The sequence below is a fragment of the Hydra vulgaris genome, chromosome 03 (assembly GCF_038396675.1).
Source record: "Hydra vulgaris chromosome 03, alternate assembly HydraT2T_AEP".
NCBI lineage: Eukaryota > Metazoa > Cnidaria > Hydrozoa > Anthoathecata > Hydridae > Hydra > Hydra vulgaris.
Window position 1 is genome coordinate 51,099,287 of NC_088922.1, and position 24,714 is coordinate 51,124,000.

A 24,714-nucleotide genomic window follows, 5' to 3' on the forward strand; every position below is an offset into this window, starting at 1 on the left:
ACACAAGAATACGTTTATCTGAACATGAATCTTTAAAGCAACATCTTTAATCAGCGTATAAATGGCAAATTCTAGAATTTAACAGTAAACGCAGAACAGGAATAGATCATCTCAATGAAGATGTGTTTAATTAAAAAAAATGCAGATGACGAATAATTTAAAATGTATTGTAATAGCGGTATTGTTTTTAAGTGAACGAAATTTAGCTTTTAGGGGCAGCAACAAAAAACTCTTTCAACTAAATAATAGTAATTTTTTAGGAGTAATTGAATTACTTGCTGGTTTTGTTCCAGAACTCAAAATGCATTTAAAATCAATCACTGATACAGAAAAAAGAGTTCATTATATTTTTCTGTGAAAAGTCAAATCGAAATTATCTTACAATAGATTTAGAGTTATAGCTTCTAGAATTAATTTTCTAGAGTTTTACACACAATAGTAAGTAGTGTTAAATCATCAAAATACTTTTCCGTTATGATAAATTCTACACCAAATTTTCGTAAAAAAGAACAGTTGTCCATCATTAATCGGTATGTTATAATAGCGGACCAAAAGTCAAGTGTTCAAGGCAGTTTCTTAAACTTTGTAAATATGTCATCAACCGGAGAAAATTTAGCAAATGTTTGTATTGAGGAATTAGAAATATTAGGAATCAATATTGCTGATTGGCAAGGTCAGTTGTATAACAACGCAAGCAATATGAAAGGAGAATATTGGGAGTGAAAAGTCAAATTTTAGAATTCAACAACAAAACATGGTATACGCTGTGTGTTGGACATAATATCAATTTAGTTATAAATGATAGTGTTAAAAACACTATTAAAATTTTTAAGATTTTTGCTGCATCAACAAAGCGATAGGCTATTCAAGTAAAATATTCAAAAATTAATCTGAAGGCGCCAAGCAATACTCAATGGGAATATTGTTTTAAAAGTATAAAAGCCGTGAAATACCAGATAAAAGAAATTAGTCTTGAGTTAGAAAAACTTAAAAATAGTCATCCAGATTGTAAAACTTATGCTGCATTTTTAATAAAACAAATCTTGTGAGTTTGTTGTGCTCACAACAATTTGTATCACTTGTATCAAAGCTTCACATTTTCAGCCAATTGTTTCAGCGAAAAAATATGACGATCAATATTGCATTACAATATACAAAGGCAATGCCTTTGTATGTTGTAATGCAATATTAACCTATGAAATATTACAATATTGATATACCAAATGAAGAAATTTAACCAATAGACGATAATTGATTCTATTGAATGCTGTGATGATATTGATACACGTGATCTTGTTTCTAAAATTGATAATGAGTATAACCATCTAACTCAAATGGCTGAATATAAGTTTAAAGAGTCTTATTTTAATAAACTAATTGATAAAGTAAATGATTCATTGCAAAGACAATTTGAATCTTATAATTTTTTAAATTGAATTTTTGGTTTTCTTTTCGATAATAAAAAGCTAAAAACTATGAATACAAATACATTTAATACTAATTGTTCACACACTTAGGAAATGATGTTGAAGAGGAGGAATTTAAAAAAGAACTTTCTATTTCAATCCATTTATAATCCATAATTCATAATCCATTTATTTAACCATAAAAATATGAAAATTTACAATAATATTCATAAAGTCACATAAATAAGGTTAGGTGTCACTCATATAGTTAAAAATTAGTCAATGGAGTGACACCTGAAAAAAACAAAAACAAAAAAACAAATAAAACACAGAAAGAATTATGAATAAGCAAAAAATAAAAATAAAAATTTTTTTAATAAAAAAATAAAAAAAAAAAAAAAGAAAGAAAGGAAAATAAAGCACTAATAAATAAAGATGATATTAATAATAAAAATAATAATATTAATAATAATGTGAATACAAAAAAAAAAGTAACTATATCATGATAACTTTACTTTTTTTAAAATTAATAACTAATGGTAAAAATAATTATAGTAAAGTTTATAACTATGACAGAAATTAATAAATAAACATAACAATTGCAAAAATTAGGGCAATGACCATAAAAACTATTACTACAATTGAATCACTATCACTATCATTATAAATAAGATTTAAAAAACTATAGATAAATTAATGATAATAGGAATATTAGTAGAGTTAAAAAAGACAGTATAGAATAAAAGTAATAATAGTTTTATTAATACAGTAATATAAAAAAGCAATAATAATAAAAGATAAAATCAATGTTCATTAAATATATACTCAAATACAAATTTCTTAATTTGGTTTGGATTGAGAAGAAGAATATTAGTAATAAAAGGGTATTTAGTTAAAACCTTTTTTTTTATAAATGGTATTATTTGGTTCCAGTGAGAAATACATTGATTTTTAATAGAGAGCTTGCCATATTTGATAGTGCTGAAAAAGGAAGTGTGCAAGTTAAAATTTTTAGTATTTCGAGTGTAATATTTGTGTGTCACTTGTTTTAATAAAAAAATTATTAACGAATTTGGTAGCTTATTTTGAAGAAAATCAATCACATAGAGACAATTATAAAGCTTTACAAGATCTTGAAATTTTAGAATTTTTAATTCAGAAAACCTATTTTCGATAGTAGAACGTAAGGGAGAAAATGTCATAATTCTAAAGGAAGTGTGTTGTAAACTGTTTATACGATGTAATAGAAAACTACCTTTTTGACCCCAAAGAGTGCAACAATAACTTGAGAAGAACAAGAAATAGTAAATTGATATTAAAACGTGTTGGGGAACATAGTGTCGTATTAATGACAGCATACTATTGGCACGTGAGAGTTTTTTATTTAATTGAATTAGTTGATAGTACCATGATGGTTTTTTTCAAGAAATATCCCGAGGTATTTTATATATTTAGATGGGAAAAGTCTGTTACCATTAATTCTAATTTTCACATTATTACTATCAATCTTTTTTTTTGGAGGGTGAAATATAATAAATTCAGTTTTATTGATATTTAGGAAAAGACGGTTACTATTTAACCAATGACACAAATGATGGAGATCTGAATTAACTTTTTTACAAAGCTGCGCGAGTGATTTATTTATGCATAGAAGATTAGTGTCGTCAGCGAAATGATGAACAATCAAATTATTTATAGAGTGAGGCAGATCGTTAATATATATTAAAAAAAGTAAAGGTCCTAGAACAGAACCCTGTGGTACACCATACTTAATAACTTTACATGTCGATTGAAATCCATTAATCAAGACAAACTGATTGCGATTGTTAATATAGGATGAAAACCAATCATTAGCGATACCCCGTATACCATAGTGATACAATTTTTCAGTTAAAATCTTATGGTCAACTGTATCAAATGCTTTTTGGAGATCAATAAAGGCACCACAGGCAAAAGAACCACTATCAATCGCACCACAAATCATTTCAGTAATGCTAATAAGTGCATGGGAAGTAGAGTGTTTTAAACGAAATCCAAACTGACGGCCGTAGAGACACTTAGAATTATCAAGAAAGTGGTAGATCCAAGAATACATTAATTTTTCAAGAATTTTGCTGATGTTTGATAATAATGATATTGGTCTATAGTTATTGCAGTCAAGTTTTGAGTCCTTTTTATGGCTTGGTTTAACAGATGCAGTTTTTAAAATATTAGGGAATATACCAGTAGTGAATGAGAGATTAAAAAGTTTAGCAAGTACTGAGTATATATCATTAGCAAGAAGTTTTAGAATAAAGGTTGAAATGCTGTTTGGACCAGAAGTCTTGCCATCATTTAGAGAAAGAATAACTGATATTATTTCATTTTTTTCAGTAGGTTTAATGAAAAGAGAGTCAGGATTTGATGTTTTTAAGTCAGTATGAGATGAATGAATATTTTTTTGCAGTTCTTCAGGGATTGAAACAAAAAAAGAGTTGAAAATTTCCGAGATTTTAACTGGATAATGGTGTTGTTTGAAGATATATAAGATGTATATGAGATATCATTCGAACATATATTTAAAAGAGTTCTAATACCCTTCCACATTGCTCTCAAACTATTGCTATTGGTAGTAAAGTAGTGAGAAAAGTGTTTTTTTTTTGCTTCTGCGAATAAGTGTTACAAGTAAATTTCTATAGGTTTTGTAAGTTTTTTCATAAATTAGTTTGTCATGAAGATTTTTTGTTTTAAGGAACTTCTTAAATATATTATTTCGTTTTTTTATCGAGATTAAAATTGCTGTAATCCATGGTTTAAGGCTTCGAGTTAAGCCACGGTTACTTAGTTTTTTTAATGGTGCGTGTTTGTCTAGAAGAGAGTTAAAGGTAGTGAAGAAATCTTCATATGATTTATTTGTATTACTATTGGAAACTTTGATTACTTTATCCCAGTTGATTTCCAATTAATCATTCCTGAATTCTTCACTATTTAATTTTTTGAAGTTTCGAAGAATAATATTGCTTTTTCGAGTATTAATAATTCTTTTTTAAAAGATGAATAAATTAGAAACTGTGGCAAATGATCCGATATTCTAATAGTTAGAATGTCGGAAAAAATATCTTTAGAAGTTGAATTAGAAAATGTATTATCAATTAAAGTATTTAAGTAATTGGTAATTCTTGTTGGTAAAGATATAAAAGGAAGAAAGTTATTTGAAGCAATGGTGTTCAAATACTCCGAGATTGAATTATCGGAGCTTGCTTTTATAAGATCGATATTAAAATCACCCATTATAAAGATAGTTTTATTTTTTTCAACAGCAAATTTTTCAAATAGAATAGCTAGATATGAAACAATAAATTCATTAATATCCATGTTAGGATGGCAATAAACACAGCCTACTATGACTTTTTAGGACTACTAGACTTTTTAGGGAAAATGATTTCAACAAAACAGACTCTAAGAATTGGGGTTTATACATAAGTAAATCATTTCTAGATTTATAAACTAGCTTATTAGAAATGTTAAGTAGAGCACCTCCAAATGAAGTTTTTGTTGGAGTATGTTCATAAACATATCCACTAAGATTAATTGGAGTTGTTGGGAGTAAATCAGATTTCAGCTTAGTTTCTGTAATTCCAATTATACTAAATTCATAATTTATTAGAGATAAAAGTAAGGTTAGTTCGTCAAAATGTTTAACTAATGAAGCGATATTTAAATGAAATAGAGAAAAGCAATTAATATTGATGTTTGAAGAGTTAAATTTTTCAATATCAATGTATTTACAATTGATTGGATTCTCAACTATGTTCCTATCATCATCGTTGTTATTTTGCTGATAAGTAAAGTAATTATTAAGTTGATTAAAAGTATCAGATTCTCGGGAGCAAGGAAAGAGGGAAAGGTCATTTGGCAGATCATTGAAATGTAATATATTGTCAATTGAAGTTTGAAGACGTAGTTCATTATCCGATATAGAACTAAAAAGAAAAATACTGTTGCAACATGTAATACAGAGCCAATAACTCATGGAAGAGTTTTTTAATAAACTAAAATCATTATTATATAAAAACTACATTTCTTGTGGATTGAACTTAGGCAGTGATTGCATTGAAGTGAATGATGATTAGCGCAAATAATTTTATCACAAGTTTTGCAGAGTTTAGGCATAATAAGTAGAAATTTGTTTAGAAATAAAAATATTGATATTAGTAAGATTATTACAACAGAAACAATATAACAATAGTAGTAACTATACGATAATATAACAATGATGAAGTTTATGATAAAAATATTAACAATATAATAATAATAATAGCAGATAATAATAACAATAATAATAATAACAACAATCACAAAAATAGCAATAATAATAAAAATAGTGACAGTAATAACAAAAGTAGTAGTAGTAATGTATGATAAAAATATAAATTCTATAAATATGACTAACGCTTAATAATAAAATATACAGTTATATAGCTAATAATAATGTAATCAATAATATAATATAATAGATATGTAAAAAAGAAAATAAATTGAAAGAGCTAGAAAAAAAAAAGAAAAAGTTATTACAATTTCAAATATAACTGTAAATTTTTAAACTTCCTTAATTATTATTCATTTAACTTGACTCGCTGATGGATGCCAAATAATTAAAAGTTCTTTTTCTAAATTCAAATTTCGTTGTTGTTTTTTCTTTTTTTCTTTTTTATCTGTAAGCAGGTATGATCCACCGCATTCAATATAAACACTTTATTTAACTGGTTACTTATTAATTGAATAATTTATAACTTAATTTTTTAAACAATTAATTACCTTTTTGACTTTTATATATAATTTGCAAATGCTTTTATCTTCTTAATAAGTTTTATTCTTTTTATACAAATAATTTCTTTCTACTTTTTTTTTTCTTCCTATCAACCGTTAGATAGACACATCCGCCATTTGCGAACACCTTGCAGTGAAAATTAATAATAATAGCAAAGAATTATATATATATATTATAGCTATATAACACCTTTAAGATATATTTTAGAAGATAATTATACAATTATAGAGAATTTGGAATTCATTTTAAAAAGGAATTTTGAAGGATAATATCTAAATGTATGTATTGCGTATATTGAATAATTTTAACAATACCATTACCATTGTTATTGTGAATGATCATATTCAAAACTAATTCAAACTATTTCGACAGAATTTACAATACTGTCAATAGAAAATGCAACCGCAAAAGGGCTAGGAAAATTGATTTATAATTTCTTTGTATAACTTTTTTTTAGAAAAAAAAACCAATAAAAATTAACTCAGTTAATTTTTATTGGTTTTTAAAGTTGAAAAAAAATTTTTTAAGGGCCCCAAAAAGTTACAGCACGGCTTTGGTACAGTATCTAATTTTATCTACTTTTATCAGGATTAATTTGTTGAGGCATTTTACTAAAACAGTGCTTTTTTATAGAATTGCTTTTATAGAATTTTATAAAATTTTTTATAGAATTTATTGTAGAACTTTTTTAATGGGTAACAAGTTTTTTTTCTTTTTAATTTCAGTTTACATTTTAAAAAGGAATCTTATAATATTTTACAGTTTTTTAAAACAGTAAAATTTTATAAGATTTTGAACAATTTAGGAATAACTTAAATTCTATAGTTTAAACAAGCAGGAGCAAATTTTTTTGAAAAAAAGTTGAAATCATGTACTTCTAAAATGAAATTCTCTGCTAATATATTCTGAGATCTACAGTCCCTTGAGTTTTGAAGGATGATTGAATTTTGATTCATTCTTGTGTTTTGATGTCAGAAAGGATGTTTATCATTGGAAAATAGTTATTGGAATCTTCTATTTATATTTTTTTTTACTTTTAAGGTTGGTTATTGTTATAGAATAAATAAATGCATAATTGTTCATGTCATTGATATTTTCTAAAGCTATTTTCTAACAAATAGTTAATAAATAAATTTAATGAGAATAATTTTTTTATTTTATTTGTGTTTATAAATTGTTTTAATTATTATTAGTCTGAATTAATGTTTATTTTTTTAAGGCACAATTTTATTAAGAAAATTCTGTCATTTCTCTTTCAAAGTGCTTAAAGAGCTGAATAAAAATATAGTTGAACATTACTTTAATGAACTATTAAAGTGCAATTATTTTTGATTGATCATTAGAAGTACTTAATATACAATGTTGAAAAAAGGCTCTAGTAGCTGTTAACTTTGCAAGGGATTTTATATATAGCTTCTATGAGAGGTCAGTAATGAAGGGTAAAGCTGTCACAGAAGAGAGACCAGATTCATGATCAACTGCTTTTTTTAAGCAATTAAATGTTGACTTTTTGTTAAAACAATTTTAGTCTTGGGAAAGAGAACAATAAAAAACAAAAGTAATGCTGGTTGAATGAAGAAGTGCTTATTAAAAGCATATAAAAGAATATTTGGAGGATTCAAGTCTGTTTTAACAACAAATAGCTGAATTGATACATAGGTATTTGCCCATTTCACGTATATGACTATTAGAGTCTTCCATACTTCTGGAAAATGCAGAAATTACTGGTAGTCATATGATCTCTTGAACCTTTTATCTCTTGAACCTTTTATGTTATTTTATTTATGTTAACCATACACTGCAGAGTCATGGCAATGAAGACATGTTTCTATGTTTAACAACTGCCTAAAAATAGTAAAAAATGTTTTTTTTACGACATTTTATGTTATCCAACTGACTTTTCTTGACAAGGATAAAAAAGCCTCTTATGCTAAATTTTCTGTCAATTTTTCAGTAAACCTTTATTATTATTATTATTTTAATTCTTTTATCATTTTAATATTATTAGATTGTTTATCATTGAGTTAATTTAACATTCAAAATGTTGTTTATTGTTAACATGCATACACTGGTTTTATACAACTATAACAATAAATGGAATTTCTGTTTAAAAGCAATTGGACATTTGAAAATGAATTGCACTTCTTGAAATAAATCACCCTTTTTTTCAAAAAACCACAATTATAGCTATATATCCAAAAATATAAAATATTTTTACTTTAAATGATTTCTTTTTGTGATTTCTAAAGCTTGAGGTACTGCATTGGCACATTTTGTTGAGTAATTTTTTACAAGTTGATTTTTATCAAAAAATAGTCCAACAGCAATTTTTTAGTATGCAGGGCTTTCTTGCTGTTTTCTAATGTTGCCAATCTTTCTCTTTGATAATCCTTAACATGTATTAAACATAGTCTGAATCGATGAGCAAGTTCTTCATGATTTTGTAGGTAATACTTTTTCCACATTATCATTTGAACATCGATAAACCTTTTATTTACTACAGCACACATTTACGCTTGTAAATAATGAAAATAATGTATTTTTACATGTTTATAAAAATCTATAATTTTTCAAACTTTAATGCTTAATGAAAGCATAAGTGCTACTTTTATTAGCATTAAGTCTTAGCAAACATAAAATTGATCTCAGAATGAAAAACAACATCTTTTGTGATTGAAAGCCCAGAAAAATTTTAATGTATTACTTAATGCATCACATGTTAGAAAAGTGTAAGGGAGAAACGGGGCACCATGATGCACTTTTGGTTTTTGCTTTGTAACAATTTTTTTAATACACCTTTTATTTTAGGCAATCGGTTTAATTTGTAGAATAAATATATATCTACAAGTTTAAATTTATAAATTAACAAAGTATAACAGGCTAAACTTGTGAGACTATTTAAAGTAAAATTAGAAATTTGTATCAAGGTATCCCACCTTGATACAAATTTCTAATTTCACTACAATGGGGTACTTTGATACAATAAGCATCATTTCTAATTTTACTACCATAGGGTACCTTTATACAAACTATAAAAAAAAAAAACATTAAAAAAAGTAAATAAAAAGTATAAAATGTAGAGACCTTTTGTTCTTGAAAGACAAAAAAAATTTATAATTGTAACCCAAATAATGCATCCAATGGATCCAAATTACATTTCAGAAATCATGATGATATATTGTTTTAAATGTCATTTTTAAGTGTAAACAAATAATGGCTTTGTATAGAATTGGTGGAGATCTCCTAGTATTACATTTATATAAATCTCTTAAAAATTGACTGTATATCAGGGGTGTCCCCGAGAAGCTATCCATCTGGATATCCGGCCCGGATAGAAGTATTATTCAGTATCCAATATTTAGCCAGATAATATCTTTATCCAGTTTTTTATATACCGGATGTTTCATATTAATATCGTTTGAGAATTGAAAGAAATCCAGAAATGTTATATTTAAAATAATTTAATGTTAATAGTTTCTATTCAATATTGTACTATTATTATTAAAATACTATTAAAACTATATATGCACAATAAATACATCAGTTTATCGCTCATTTCTATTTCTTTTACCTCAATGTGGAGAAATTAACATTTTTAGCCTTAATTGCTTTTTCTTACAAATAATGAAAACATTCTACTGAAAATACAGAGGATACAGGGGGTGCTAGTAAATTAAGTATTAACACTTTTAGCAGTGGAAACTTCGCTTCATGTTTTCAATAAATTAAGTCATTATTTTTTTTCTATAATGCAGTAATTAAAGAAAATATCAACTCCTTGAGCAGCTTTTAAAAAGGAGACTTGATCAGAATTCAATACATTTTGAACTTCCTTGTGCAGCTGAAGAAGATTCAATATTTTGTTTTTTTCTTCCTCTTCATACAATTCACAATAAAAAATTTTTATGCAATGGAGTTGTGCAAAATGACTTCTGACCAGATTTATTACATCCCCTGCTTATCTTCTTTCCACATGGAATGCATATTACTATGAAATCACAGCTATCATTTTGAAGGTTTTTCACGGTTAAATTTTGTCATTATAAAATATATATTTTAGTATTTGAATTACATTATCTGGCCAGATAATTCTTAAATATGCAGGTATTCAATATCCAGTCGGATAATAAAAAATGATATCCGGGACTGTATAGTCTTAAAGTAATGATTTTTAAAACTGTTTATAGCACAATGGAGTACTATTTTGCAGTTTTAAGGTACCCCACTAATGCTTTATCAAGTTACCCCATACTTGCTAATAGAAAAAAATTGCTTTATTTTTAAAATCAACTTGTTTTTTCAATGATTTTGTATAATGAAGTAAAGAGCCTATGGATTGTAGTTTACAAAATTATGTTACTTACCAATAGACACATTGAATAAGATACCTTTAAACATATCGACTTTAAAAACTAATAATTTTTCTGTCATTGAACAAACACAAATTTTGACCCCTCGCCTGGCCAAATAATAGTAAATGGTATAATTTTTTGATCAAAATATAACTCTGGGAGTAACTTTTTTCACCATATGAAACTGGTTATCACAACTCTTAAGATACCTCCGTAATTACAATGTTTCATGTTGCCCCATGTATCATGTTGCCCCATGTATCATGTTGCCCCACTCTCCTCTACTGTTGAAAAGGTCATGCTTTTAAGCTACAGAAAATAAAAAAAGAAATGGAAATAAATACAAATAGATTTTTTTTTAAATCTAAGACTCATAGCTAGATTTTTAAGAAAACTTTTTTTTTTTCATTAACTCTTTTTTATTTTTTTAAATAAAATTGTTACAAAATACAAACAAAATTTTTTTTAATAAGTATTTTAAATAAGTATTTAACAAAATAAAAGTTTAAAATTTAAATAGAAATTTAATAAATAAACCTTTTACCTTTAACGAAATAGCATAAAGAGTAAATGCATTTTAAATTCAATATTGTGCAAATTTTATTGTAATTATTTTAATTATTTTTAGTGGCAAAAACTATGTGAATGGCTTCCAGACCGAATTCAAATAAAAAAGCCGCATCTTATTTTTTCAACTAGCAGCGATGGATACAAGTAGGTTTTTCACCACATATTTTTAGTAACATATTTAACTGCAGCTAAAGGTTTTAGGGGTTTGCATATCCTTAAAGATTTTGTGTTATTTAACTCAAAGTCTAGAGTTCAATTAAGTTTTATGTTCATATCATTCATCGCATACCATTTTTAGTTACAAAGGTTAATTTTTTTTTTTTTTAGTTATATATTTTTTTTCTAGTTATACTTTTTTTTTTAGTTATATACTTTTGACTTTAACTAATGTTAAAAAAATAGTTATGATTACAAAAAGATAAAAATATTTGCTATCGATAAAAGCAGCTATAGTTGTTAGTTGTCATTACTAATCTAATCTAATCTGACATTTTTTTCATGATTTTCTTGCATGGAATATGTCCTGGGTTGTTATTCCTCATGTTGTCAGATTTTTTATATCACATATGACCATAATGATGATGTAAGTTCAAATCTTGTGGTATGAGGTATATAAAAGCAATCTAGACATGTCCAACTGTGTTTTTATTGCTGATTTGCTAATGTCAGCAAAAATACATATAAATATATATAAATTGGTTCTTTTAAAGTTCTTTATCTTGTTAAGTAAAATATTTTAATGTTGTGTTTTGGAAAATTTATTTATGATCAAGAAGATGGTCATGACCATGAAGATGATCATGAAAAGATGTTCTTCAACAAAGATGTTTTGATGAAGCTGATCAATTTTTTCTATTTGTGGTTTGTACACATTGGCATAATAGAGAAGAAACATAACCGCGAAAGTAAAATAGTTACTTTGAGTTAAGAGGCTCCTCCCCTAGTTTGTTAAACATTTTAACATATTTGACAAGATAATCAAATACAAGAAGACAGAGAATAACATTTGGACAAAAAGTGAGAAAAAAAATTACAAAGAAGAATTGGTAGCACAGAAATTCTCTTTGAATGAGTTAAATGACTTACTTTTATCAAAAAAATTATCAGAGTTGCTAGCTTCAAAACTTGCTGATAAGAAATTACTACTGTCAGGTGTTAAGGTATCAATTCATTGTAAAAAGGAAAGTAAAATGTTAAAAAGTAATAATTTAGTAAACTGCATAATTTTGTATACTGTAATGATATTGAGTCTTTGTTGAATGCACTGGGTGTAGAAAATTACTGTCCTCGTGATTGGAGATTACAAATATAATTTTTTATTAACAGTTCAAAATGAAGTTTAAAGTGTGTTCTGCTTTATAATGAAATTTTGAAACAAACCATAAACAAACCATTGATTGATGATAATAAAGTTGTAAAGGGTGTCTCAAAATTAACACAAGATTTGAATTAAATAAAAAACACAGTTTTTAGTCTTTTGATTGTAATTTTTTTATTGAATCATAAAGTACATAGGATAGGGTTGTTTATCAAATAACACATCGAGCAAATGGCTTCCACGGCTTTCCATATGCATCGCACTCGTTTTTCAAAATTTTCAAAGAAGACTCAATGTTGCATCAATGAAATTCAGCATAAATGCTGAATTTCATTGGTGCAACATTGAGTCTTTTTTTCTAAATGCATGGTTGTGGGATTGTTGAAATAGACCTGCAATTTTTAATAACTTCATAAAAAGAAAGCTAATGGTGTTAAATCACAGGATCTAGGAGGCCAATTCTGATCACCGAAACAAGAGAGTACCCAACCTAGTCTCATGCAGTAGTTGAAGTGTTTCACATGCTGTATGGCTTTTGGCACTGTCTTGTTTAAACCACATATTGGCCATATCAATATTATCCAATTTCGACAAAAAAGACCTGGGTTATCATGTCACGATATCGAGTACCAATAACAGTCACTGCTTGACCAGCCTCATTTTCAAAAAAGTATAGTCCAATTATGCCTCCAGCCCAAAATCCTAAACAGTGACAAGTTGTGATTGTATTTGTTTTTCGACAATCACATGTGGGTTCTCAGAACCCCAAATGCAGCAATTTAGGTGATTAACAAACCCAATAAGGTGAAAATGTGCCTCGTCACTTAGGATGATTATTCTTTAAAAATCAGCATCCATTTGTTGATGCTCAATAATCCATTCAACAAAATTTCTTTGCTGTGCATGGTCATTAGGCTTCAGTTGTGTTAATTGAATTTTGTAAACATATATATAGATCTTTAGTGAGTATAGGCTGTAGAATGCTTTTTGAAATATGCACTTCTTGTCCACCATGCCGAATTGAGGTTCCTAGATTGTCACCATTACTCTCACATACTGCTTCGATATTGAAATTTAAACGTGTTTGGACAACCAGTGTGTTTGGGGTCTCCAATGAATCCTGTCTCCCAGAACTTTTCAATTAAACTTTTCACAGTTGAGGAAGTTAAAACACTATTCCAACCATATCTTGTATGAAATTTTTGAACACCGGCCGCCAAGCTTTCATTATTTTTTCGAAATATTGTTCAATAATGAAGACACGTTGTTCTATTGCATAACACTCCATTTTTACTAACCCTAAACTGTCAGCTGTCAATTTGTTTTTTTTTAGGGTTGTCAACACTTTACTTCAAATGGCGTCAAATTTAAATCTTGCATTAATTTTGGGACACTATTTATTTGCACTACTCCATATAAAATTAGGTTTAATGTAACAATTTGTGAAAGCTTTGATAATGAAGGGAGTTGTTTCTACTGCTTTAAGAATGAAACTGAAGCAAAAGCATTGAGTTTGTAGAAGTGTTTACTAAGTATATTTGAAAAATAAAAGATTTTCAGTGTAGTTAAGGTGAATTAATAAAATTGAAATTGAAATTTTTTATAAAAAACTTCATTTTTAACAATCTATAACTTAGGTTTTAAATGAAATAAATAAATAAAAATTTATTTTTAAATACAACTATTTCTGCTTGTGTTTTAAAAAAAATTTATGATTACAAAAGTTTTTTTAAACAGAGTTTAAGATTTTTATAAAGTCTCTTTTTGAACTTTTTTGGGACTTTGCTCAATCAATTTGCTTCAAAATGTTTTATCTATAATCATATTCAAAATTTGGATATGATTATAGATCAAAAGAGCTAGAACTTTTACAAAATGTTTAAATCCATAATTTTCCTAAAAACAATTTTTTCACCTCAAAGTTATGTTCTCCATTTAATAAGTAAAAGTTAGCAAAAAACATTTTTTTCACCTCAAGTTATGTTCTCCATTTAACAAGTAAAAGTAAGCAAAAAAAAATTTAATAAAAAAAAGATATGCTGGTAGTTGCAGCTCTGTTTCTATTTTCTTGAGGAATTATCTATTGTTTAAATGTCTTTGCAATAGTGAAAATAATTCCAGCACCGAGCAAAGTTCTTCCCTAATACTAGCATTCAAGAGTTAGAGATTTCACAGGTCTGGAAGCTAAAGTTAGGATTCCATTATATACCACAAATATATAGTATATTAAATTGCACAGCCCTCGGAATTAGACTTTTAGAGGTCGGCATCAGTTCGACAAAAATATTTCAACACAAAGGTTTTACTATAAAACATAGGAACAAGGTCGGCAATTTTTTGCCAACCTCAGACACTTTTAGGTCAGCAGTTAGGTCGGGATTGCTGAATGTCAACCCTAATCCTGAGGGCCGAATTGCATAACATATAAAATCTTGATAGAACATTTTAACTAAAATTTTTAAAGATTGCTTGTAGTCCATTTATCTTGCAGACCAGATATTTTACGGAATTTATCTTGCATAGTTAAGTTGCAAAAAACACCTTAACTATGCTGACTGGTCATTAAATAATTACTTCAAAATTTGTTTCAAAATTTTCACTCTTGGTTGCAATATTTATTAAAATGTATTTCTTATTCAGTCATTTGGAGAACTTTTTTGAAAACGTTACAATTTTAGTGATAAGCAAGCGAAAGATTTCACCAGAACATTAAAACAATGAAGAAACATTATCAGGGTTACTGTGATAAATACATGATGACAAATCTTTGTTGGTGTTTGATAAGAAGTTGCATCAGTGTTCTTTAAGGTAGAAATCAAACAAAAGAAAATTTATATCATAAAACTTAATTCTATATTTTTCAAATGCTTTTTTAATGTTAACATGTTGTTATTGTCAATGTGGCTTAGTTATAAATTTATTTATGATTTTGAGTTAAATTCACACTTTAAATCATTTTTTTAATTTTTTTTTAATCTTTAATTTTTTACTATTTTGACATCACTCAACTTTGCATTTTAGATTCTTTAACTTTTTAGAACTAAAAATTATTTTGTTTAAAATCTGCATTAATTATATTGAAAAGTTTGAATCACAATGCTGGAGGTAAATTATTAAATGATAATAAAATTAACTTTTTGGATTCCTTATCATTAGGTTTCAAAAGTTAAAGTCATTCAAACAATGACCCATAGGATTTTTAAAATAATTTAATATTTTTTATTGTATTTGTAAGTAGAAATGAGAAATAACATTTTGTCCAATGACTTAAAAATTATAGTGTTTTAATTAATTCACTAGCAAAAAATATATAATTAAAAGAAAAACTGTCAGTTTATTGAATTGTGAAATGAAGGTCCCAGATCAGAGAGAAAGTTAAGAAACCAAGAAGGAGGTCTGTCACTTTTAAAACTTGATTGAAAAGTGTTGATCAAATGCAAATTCAGAGTACTTTGTTTGGGATGTCAAAAAATAAGTTAAAATAAAAAAAGTCAAAAAGAGATATGGCTACAAGACATACAGGAAAAAATTCCCTTAAAGACCCAACAGCTCAAACAAAAGCTAAAAATATGGTTGAAAACTGCAACAAGAAAAGCTTTAAGGAAATTAAAAGTGCATTATAATGTGTAATAAAGCCTATGCAAACTTGACTATTCAACCCTAGCTGGCCAGCACAAAATTCAACTATTCAACCCTAGCTGGCCAGCACAAGTTTAAAAATTAGGGAATTAAAGGAGTTAAAATTTGAGGACTGATATAATATTTTCACCCTCAAGTTTTAAGATTTCCATTATTGTATTTATTTTCATTCTTTCTATCTTATTTTAGGAGTTTCTCTCTTTTTTTTTTTTTTTTTTTGATTGAATTTGAATAGAGCGCTAACTTTTTTATTACGCTTATCAAATCTACACTTGTAGAAAAGTATAGAAAATATAGAGTATAGAAATAGGGTATAGAAGGTATAAAAAAGGTGTGGTTTATGAAAGCTATTGTAAAGATGGTTAAGAGATATCTTTGACTATATCAAATATATCAGCTACATTTCTAAAATGATGTTGTTTTTTTATATTGCATTTATGTCAGGAAATTAACAATAGTTCATACAACAACTTTTTATCTTATTTATGTTATAACAATTTTCTTTATAAAAACGAACTCTAACGTAAGGGTTTTTAATTATCGAATGCTAATGAGTACCCGGATATCAAGTACTGAAAATTCAAATTATTCATATATATCTGGATGATAAATATAAATTTTAAGGTTGAAGTTTATTTTTTATGTGTAAATATATTTCAAAGTAGCAGGATTATTAAATGTTTAAGTTTTCTATTTCTAGATATTATTTTATTATATAGGTACAGACCCCGATATAAAATAGATAATTGTGAGAATTTTGTTGTTTTTTCAGGCAAAAAAGCATCAAATAGTAAAGTTATCTGTTGTTCTTGTGAAATAACCATTTGTGTTAATTTAAAAGCAGTTATCTATCAAAAAGATATATATTTTTCATGTTATATTTTTTGTGAGGACAGTACAGTTCATATATCATTTTTTTTTCCTTTATAATGAAAAATTATGCTTTTTTTTTTTTTTTTTTGTATTAAATGGTAACTTAATTTCAACCAGATGTTCAATCTTTCAAGCTTTTTGTTCGCTCATTTGTAAAAAAGAATTTGAGAATTAAAATAATTTTGTGTCATCTGCAAATATTATTACATTAAGTTTTATTGAGGCGTTTGCAATATTATTTATATATAATGGAAACAGAAGGGGTCAAGTCTTTGAATTCCTTCAAAGGAAAAGTCTTTTACATTGCATTTTATTCTTACTAGTTTTGAGCATTTTTAATTAGCTAAAATAACACAATATTGTCTGTTGCTAAGATAATTTTTTAACCATTCAAGTGAGGGGGGGGGCGTCCAAATTTCTATATTTTTATAATTTTTTATAATTAATTTTTTAAAAAAGTTCAAAAAGCAATTCAGTTTTTGCTATTTTTCTGTGGTTGACCTTCTACTTTATAACATAATAATTAATAACATAAATATTTAAAAACTTAAAAACTAGAAATCTTTGCAGCGTGTAAAGTTATGCAACTTTGTGTTAAAATTTAAGCAATTTAAATTTTTATTAAATAATTTTGATTTAAAATGAAATAATAATAAGTCTTATCTAGTGTGAAAATTTGTTTCGATTTACTTCGCTAGAAAATGCTTTGCTATTAATTTTGTAAACTGAATTTAGATACGGATTAAAATAAAAAATATTGCAACAAGAAGTAACGAACTAATAAATAAATAAATCATAAACAAGTAAACAAATAAATCAAAATTAATAAACTTCTTTAGAAATCTCCCTGTAATTAACGAATTTTATCAAATAGCCTTTACTCAGGGTTGTTTTTGTGCTTGTCTTTAATAAAGTCAACAATAAATTATCTTTAGGATTAAAATTATCTTATTTAGTTTTCATTAAATAAGATGGACTGCTGTTGAAGCAGTTTGTATGTACACATCAAAAAACTTGATTGTATCATTCTTGCAATTAATTTAGCTAAATTTAGCTATATTTCTTTAACAGAAAATAAGAAAGTATTATGGGTTTGGAAAAAGTCCAATAATAGAATAACTGATGAATTACATTTTTAATCAGGTTTTCATAATTTATAAAACAATTACAAATAACATTAAAATTAACCATCAGCGTGGCACTCATTGCAATCAGCTTTTATAATGCCGTCAATTTTATTTTTTCAACATCTTTTTTTTCAGCATCTTTCAATTTTTAAAAGATTGCAAATTATATGAATCAGGAAAGCAAGATGAAGGAATCAAATTCCAAAGAAATTATATTTGAGGAAAAAACTGGATGAATAAGAATTTTTAGAGCACTTAGGAACAGTCACAGAAAAAGGATGAGACTTAATTGAATGATGAGTAGCATGAGAACAAACTTTAGTAGATAGCACAGGAGATGCTAGCTTTTTAGAGCAGTGCCCATTATAGTATTTGTAAAAAAGAAAAAGAGAAGCAACATTACAACAATTTGATAATGGTTGCAGGTTGGCTGCAAGAGCAGGTCCAACTATGTTTGCAATGTATTTTTGCACCTTCTCTAAAAGAGCAAGGGCATCATTGGAAGATACGCCCCTGATATGTCAACAGTATTCCATACAAGGACGGCTTTGAGATTTATAGTGATAAATAATATAATCCGGAGTTAAAAAGTGTCAAGCACGATAAAAAGACGCAACCCCAGCAGATGCTAATTTTGCAATTGATTTGATATATGGTTTCCAAGAAAGATCAGAAATAAGAGTTAATCCTAGAAGATGAAGGGTAAATGACTCTCCAAACAATCGGAGAGTGTTGGTTTCTAATCAAGACAAGAATAAATGATAGTATCATCAGCAAACAATGCCACCTTAGATGTGAGAATATCTGGAAGGTTGTTAATGTAGATTAAAAATAGCATAGGGCCAAGGATAGAATCTTGAGGAACCCCTGAAAGTACAGGATTTAAAGAAGAGTGCTGTCCATCAAGGACTACTTTTATACTTTGGAAAGGAAGTGTTCAATTAAAGATGTTACCGGATATACTGTAAGAAGAAAGCTATGGAGAAGACCAGCACGCCAAACTTTATCAAAATCTTTTAAAATACCAAGAGCAACAACCTTAACCTCTCCACCTCTATCTAATGCACGATAAAACCTATTGGTTATTGTTAGCAGATCAGCTGTAGAACAAGAAGATCGAAATCCATATTGATGATCAAAAAATAAGTTATTAGATTCAAGATGAGAGATTAAGTGTTTGTTAATTAAAGATTCAAAAACCTTGCTTATGACAGGAAGAAGATCAAGGGATAGTAGTTAGACAAGTCAGATCACCCTCTAAAATTTTTGAAAATAGGGATAACAGATGCTGCTTTTCAGCGTTTGTCTTTAGGTGAGGTGACAAAATCTGAACTATACAAGAGGTGGAATAACAGATTTGCCCTTATTATCGATACTGTTAAAGATTCTCCAGAAGTCACGAGAGCCTAATTTTTGAGATGAAATATGAAATTTCATGACCTGAAAATAGCAGGTTTCGGTGTTAGACAAATCCTTTTTACAATGTTTCTAGCAATTGTTTTGCTGATAGATATGGAAGTAATGGTTTTATTGGAAATTGCAGCAGCACAATGTGAGGAAAACCATGGCAAAGAGTGAGGCTTGGCTTGGAATCGTTGAGAGGGAACAAAAGATTCCATGCCAGCCTGAATTTGTCAGCAGGAAGATGAAAGACTTCACCCAAAAGACATCACAAAGAAAATCACAGAAAGAGTTCCAGTCAGCTTTAAGGTTGTAAGAGCTAGGATGGTAACGGGATTCTGATCACAAAAATTCCTCGTGCTAATATACTTAAATATCCAAAGTATTATGAAATCACGGTTTAGATAATTTAGAAATATTTCAGAAAATGTGTCTCTGTTAAAAAATTAAAAAGTATAAAATACAGTTGGAACTAGTGACAGAAACAACTTATACAGAGCATGTTAGCAAAAAAAGAAGCTTTACATTAAGTGTTACATTGAGCATCCAAGAGATATTATATCTTAGCTTGTTTAAAATTACAAGACAGCCTGTTTACTTGCGAATCAGATGTCAATAAATATATTGAAAAGAAAAAGATCTGTTAAATGTCAAAAACGATTGATGAATGGGACGTTTATTTTAGTAATCAAAAAATAATCAAAAAATAGTCCTTCTTATATGGAGTAATTGCCTAATTTTTTGTTGTATTTATAACTATACATAATGATTACGTATTTTATTAATAAAACAAAAAGAAAATATTTACCACAGATTTTACTTTGATAATAATAATGATTTTATTTAATTTAACAATTGATTGTTTTGTCAAAATAATTTTATATTTTGACATTTTAAATATTTATAATGATAAAAAAGTATTAAGTAATTCGAAATCAGCATAAAAAATTAAGAAAAAGTGGTTAAACTACACAAAAGCTAAAAAAAGTTAATTTTGGATACTCCCCCCCTTCCCCCTAATTCAAGCGTTATCTTCAATATTTGTGATATTTTTGCTTTTTTAATGATTTAATTTAATCTAATTATTTTAATTATATACATTGATATTTTAGTAATTTTGACACAGCTTGAGAATGAACATCTAATGAAATCACAAATTTCTTTCATATCAATATTTTAAATTTTTCCTTGTGTACTTACATTCCAGAGTTCGTCTGGCAACAGAGCTCAGGCTCAGCAACAGAGTGCAATTTATAAAATGCTCTCTGTTGCCTTTGTTAGGATAAACAATGATAATTACTTTAGATATAACTTATTACAAAAATAGGTTGAATTTAATTAAAAGATAAAAAAATCTCTCATTTTTTTTTCCAATCTTGGCCAATAAACAAATTTGCTTCACAATCATATGAGTTGGATATCCAACTCAAGTGATTGTGAAGCATATATGATAATAAATCATTAGTATAAAGACTTCCATTATACTTTTTAAGAAAAATTGAGAATTTGAGAATCATTTTTCTTTTTTTTAGAAAAAATACTGAAATAATTTGCATAACAATTTAATTATTTTTTTTTTTTTAGTTTGAAAACACTTTACTTAAAATGTGAAGAAGAAGAACAAACTTTGTTAATTATTAAAACAACTGAGGAAGAGGTATCTTGAATCTGTAGCTAATTTGACTTATGTTTTTTTAATTTGACTTATGTTTACTTCTGATGCAAGAACACCTTTTTTTTTTGTTTTTTGTTTTTGTTTGTAAAATCTATATTTTATTTAACTGTCTGTTTATGTCGTTATGCAGATTACTTTGATTCAATATAAAGTTTTCTCTCCCCATATTCTCCCTAACTCTAAAGCGTCAACTTTAAAAGACAATGTTGCTAAGAAACAAGTTCCGTCATCAGTGAAAAAATCCTTTGCCTATGACACAGATAAATTCTGACTACAGCAATTTTTTATATACATTTAAATTTATTATTATTATTTTCTTTTATTATTGTGTAAAAATTTATTATAAATTTATATATATATTAATACATATAAATGTATACTTTTCTTAGAAAAAAAGTATTTTTATATTATGTTTAAGGTAATTGGTGCATATCTTTCATCCTCATTGATAAATCGAAACTTTGGTAAGAAAGCTAATTATTTTTTTGGCACTGGTGAAACTTTTGTATTCAAGCTTCTTCCTTTTGCAATATGTTATCACTGGAATATGGCTGAAACTGAGCATCATATAAGTCGCTATGTGTTTATCAAGAAACAATCTTTGGATAGCGATGACCTTTCTATAAATAAACATAGTGAATCTTCAAAACAATCTCTAAAGCGCAGTTTATCTCACAAGTATGATGAAACCTCTAGGCAACGTTCATTAAGTCGCACATTTTCAACACGATCAGATGATTTTTCAAAGCGCTCTTTTAAGCGTAATTTGTCAAATAAATCTAATAAAGACGAGCCTTTGAGACATACATTGATACAAAATTTATCTAATAAGTTTATGCACAGAGGTTCTCACCATGATGTCTTTAGTGTTGAAAATAAAATTCAGACTGGATCAACTTCTTGCTTACAAGATGGGTTAATACCCTTGACAGCATCTTTGCCAAAAAACATGCATTTTGGGGGAGATGAATATTCAAGTCCATTAATTGCTTATGACACATTAGATACGACTGATTCAATTAATAATAAAAATAATCTTAAAAAGATAAAAAACCCAGCAAATGATAAGCAAGAAAAAGATAATGCAATTTCAGCAATAGCTATTAACCAATCAAGAAACATTAAGTCTCCACAAGATAGTTATGTTATTTTAGATGATGAAACCGCAAGCCAGAAACAAAATGAAATAGAACATGTAAAGAAGACTGGTTTGGCTGAGCTTTTCATTTCCTGTGATAACAAACAACTAGTTATTGGAGGAGGGTAATTAAATAAATTATAAATTCAAATGAATTCTTTTTTGATACTTTATTACTTTTTGTTGTTGTTGTTGTTGATGATAATGTTGTTGATGATGTTGTTGTTGTCTGTGTTCTTGTTTTATTTTTAAATACTTATAAAAAGTGAACAACATTAAGTAAACAAACCCATTAATTATTGTTTTTTGAAAAAGGGTTACAGGACATTCAAAAGTTTTAATTTTTTTAAAGCCTAAATTTTTTGACAGTAAGAAGGTTGTTTATTCTTTTAAGAAAAAGAAACCTTGAAGGCAAATGATCTGCTTTTTGTGATGCTTAGTACAAAAGCATCATAAAGAAAAAAAAACAGATATCACTGAAGATATCACTGTGCATTGTATTATTATAAAAACTGGTATGGTTTAGCTTAAGCTACGGCGTTAAAATAAATAACAAGTAAATAAAAAACTACTATGCAATGTTTTATATTTTTTTAAAAATTTTTTTTAAGAAAAACTAGTTCAGTTGGTAGTTTAATAAACGTGGGTTTATATATATATATATATATATATATATATATATATATATATATATATATATATATATATATATATATATATATATATATATATTTGTGTGAGTGTGTGTATATAATATATATATATATATATATATATATATATATATATATATATATATATATATATATATATATTTGTGTGAGTGTGTGTATATAATATATATATATATATATATATATATATATATATATATATATATATATATATATATATATATATATATATATATATATATATATATATATATATATATATATATATATATATATATATATATATATTTGTGTGAGTGTGTGTATATAATATATATATATATATTTGTGTGAGTGTGTGTATATAATATATATATATATATATATATATATATATATATATATATATATATATATATATATATATTTGTGTGAGTGTGTGTATATAATATATATATATATATATATAATATATATATATATATTTGTGTGAGTGTGTGTATATAATATATATATATATATATATATATATTTGTGTGAGTGTGTGTATATAATATATATATATATATATATATATATATATATATATATATATATATATATATATATATTTGTGTGAGTGTGTGTATATAATATATATATATATATATATATATATATATATATATATATATATATATATATATATATATATATATATATGCCTTTAATTTGTTCATATAAGAGTTCAAACATGTGTTACAGTACTTAAAAAATGTAAGCACTATTTATATTTTAAAGTTTAGGTTATATGAACTAAGATATATTACCATTAAATTATCGTACTCACAAACATTCTGCGTCTCTCACGTTACCAAGTATTTTTGAAAAAGGAAAGTTAAATATAATGAGTTTTTACATTATAGAATAAATTAAGTTCAGTACATCTGTTACCAATCCTTTTCCTTGATACTTCTTATATTTTTGTAGTATTCTCAATCAGACTTATTTTCATCGATAATTTTTAAGTTTCATAGTATAATACTTCAGCGTTAAAAAAATATGACCATATAAAGTACAAATTTTATGTAGTCATAATTTTGAACGCTGCGAGATTATACTATGAAACTTAAAATTTTTATCATTGAATATGTCAAATTGAGAATAGTACAAAAAATATCGCAATTTTTTGCAGAGTATCCTTAGAGTTTGCTCCATGTCTGGAAGTTAGCTATCTCAAAGATATCTCTTGCTTTACTTTTAAACATTCTGAACAACTAAGGTTTTCACTCCCAATCAGTAAAAGTAACAAGTTGCTGATCGGTTGTATATACCGCCCACCAAAAATGATGAAAAAAACTGCTAAAGAAATAAATAGTTGTATAACTTTAGCTAAAAAATCTATCGATAGTAACCGTTTTTTGGGACTATTACTCACAGGCGATTTTAATTATCCTAACATTGTTTGGAATTATGACTATTCGACAAACTTCCAAGGACCAAGCAAACCAATAGAAGTAAATTTTATTGACAAACTTAATAATTTGTTTTTGTATCAATGTATACACTCGCCAACATTTACATTTAAGAAAGATAAATGCATTAACACATTGGATTTTGTTATAAAAGACTCTCCAGACAAAATAAGTAAAATAACCTTTGATCCGCCTCTTGGATGTGCAACACAAGGTCACTTACTGCTCAAATGGAATCTTATCATTGAAAAATCAAATTACTCAACATCATTTGTTTTCTCAAAATATGTTATAAAAA

The 24,714-nt window shown here is 26.7% G+C and overlaps 1 protein-coding gene across 2 annotated transcripts in view; it reads left to right on the forward strand.

The window, feature by feature from the left end:
* LOC101237758 (GTPase-activating protein skywalker) overlaps positions 1–24,714 on the forward strand; it is a 55,590-nt gene that overhangs the window by 18,225 nt on the left and 12,651 nt on the right. For both annotated transcript variants that reach the window (XM_065793579.1, XM_065793580.1), the window contains exons 8-10: positions 11,197–11,282; positions 21,081–21,153; positions 21,590–22,434. In XM_065793579.1, coding sequence (XP_065649651.1) covers positions 11,197–11,282; positions 21,081–21,153; positions 21,590–22,434 — 1,004 coding nt within the window. The remainder of the gene's footprint in view (positions 1–11,196; positions 11,283–21,080; positions 21,154–21,589; positions 22,435–24,714) is intronic.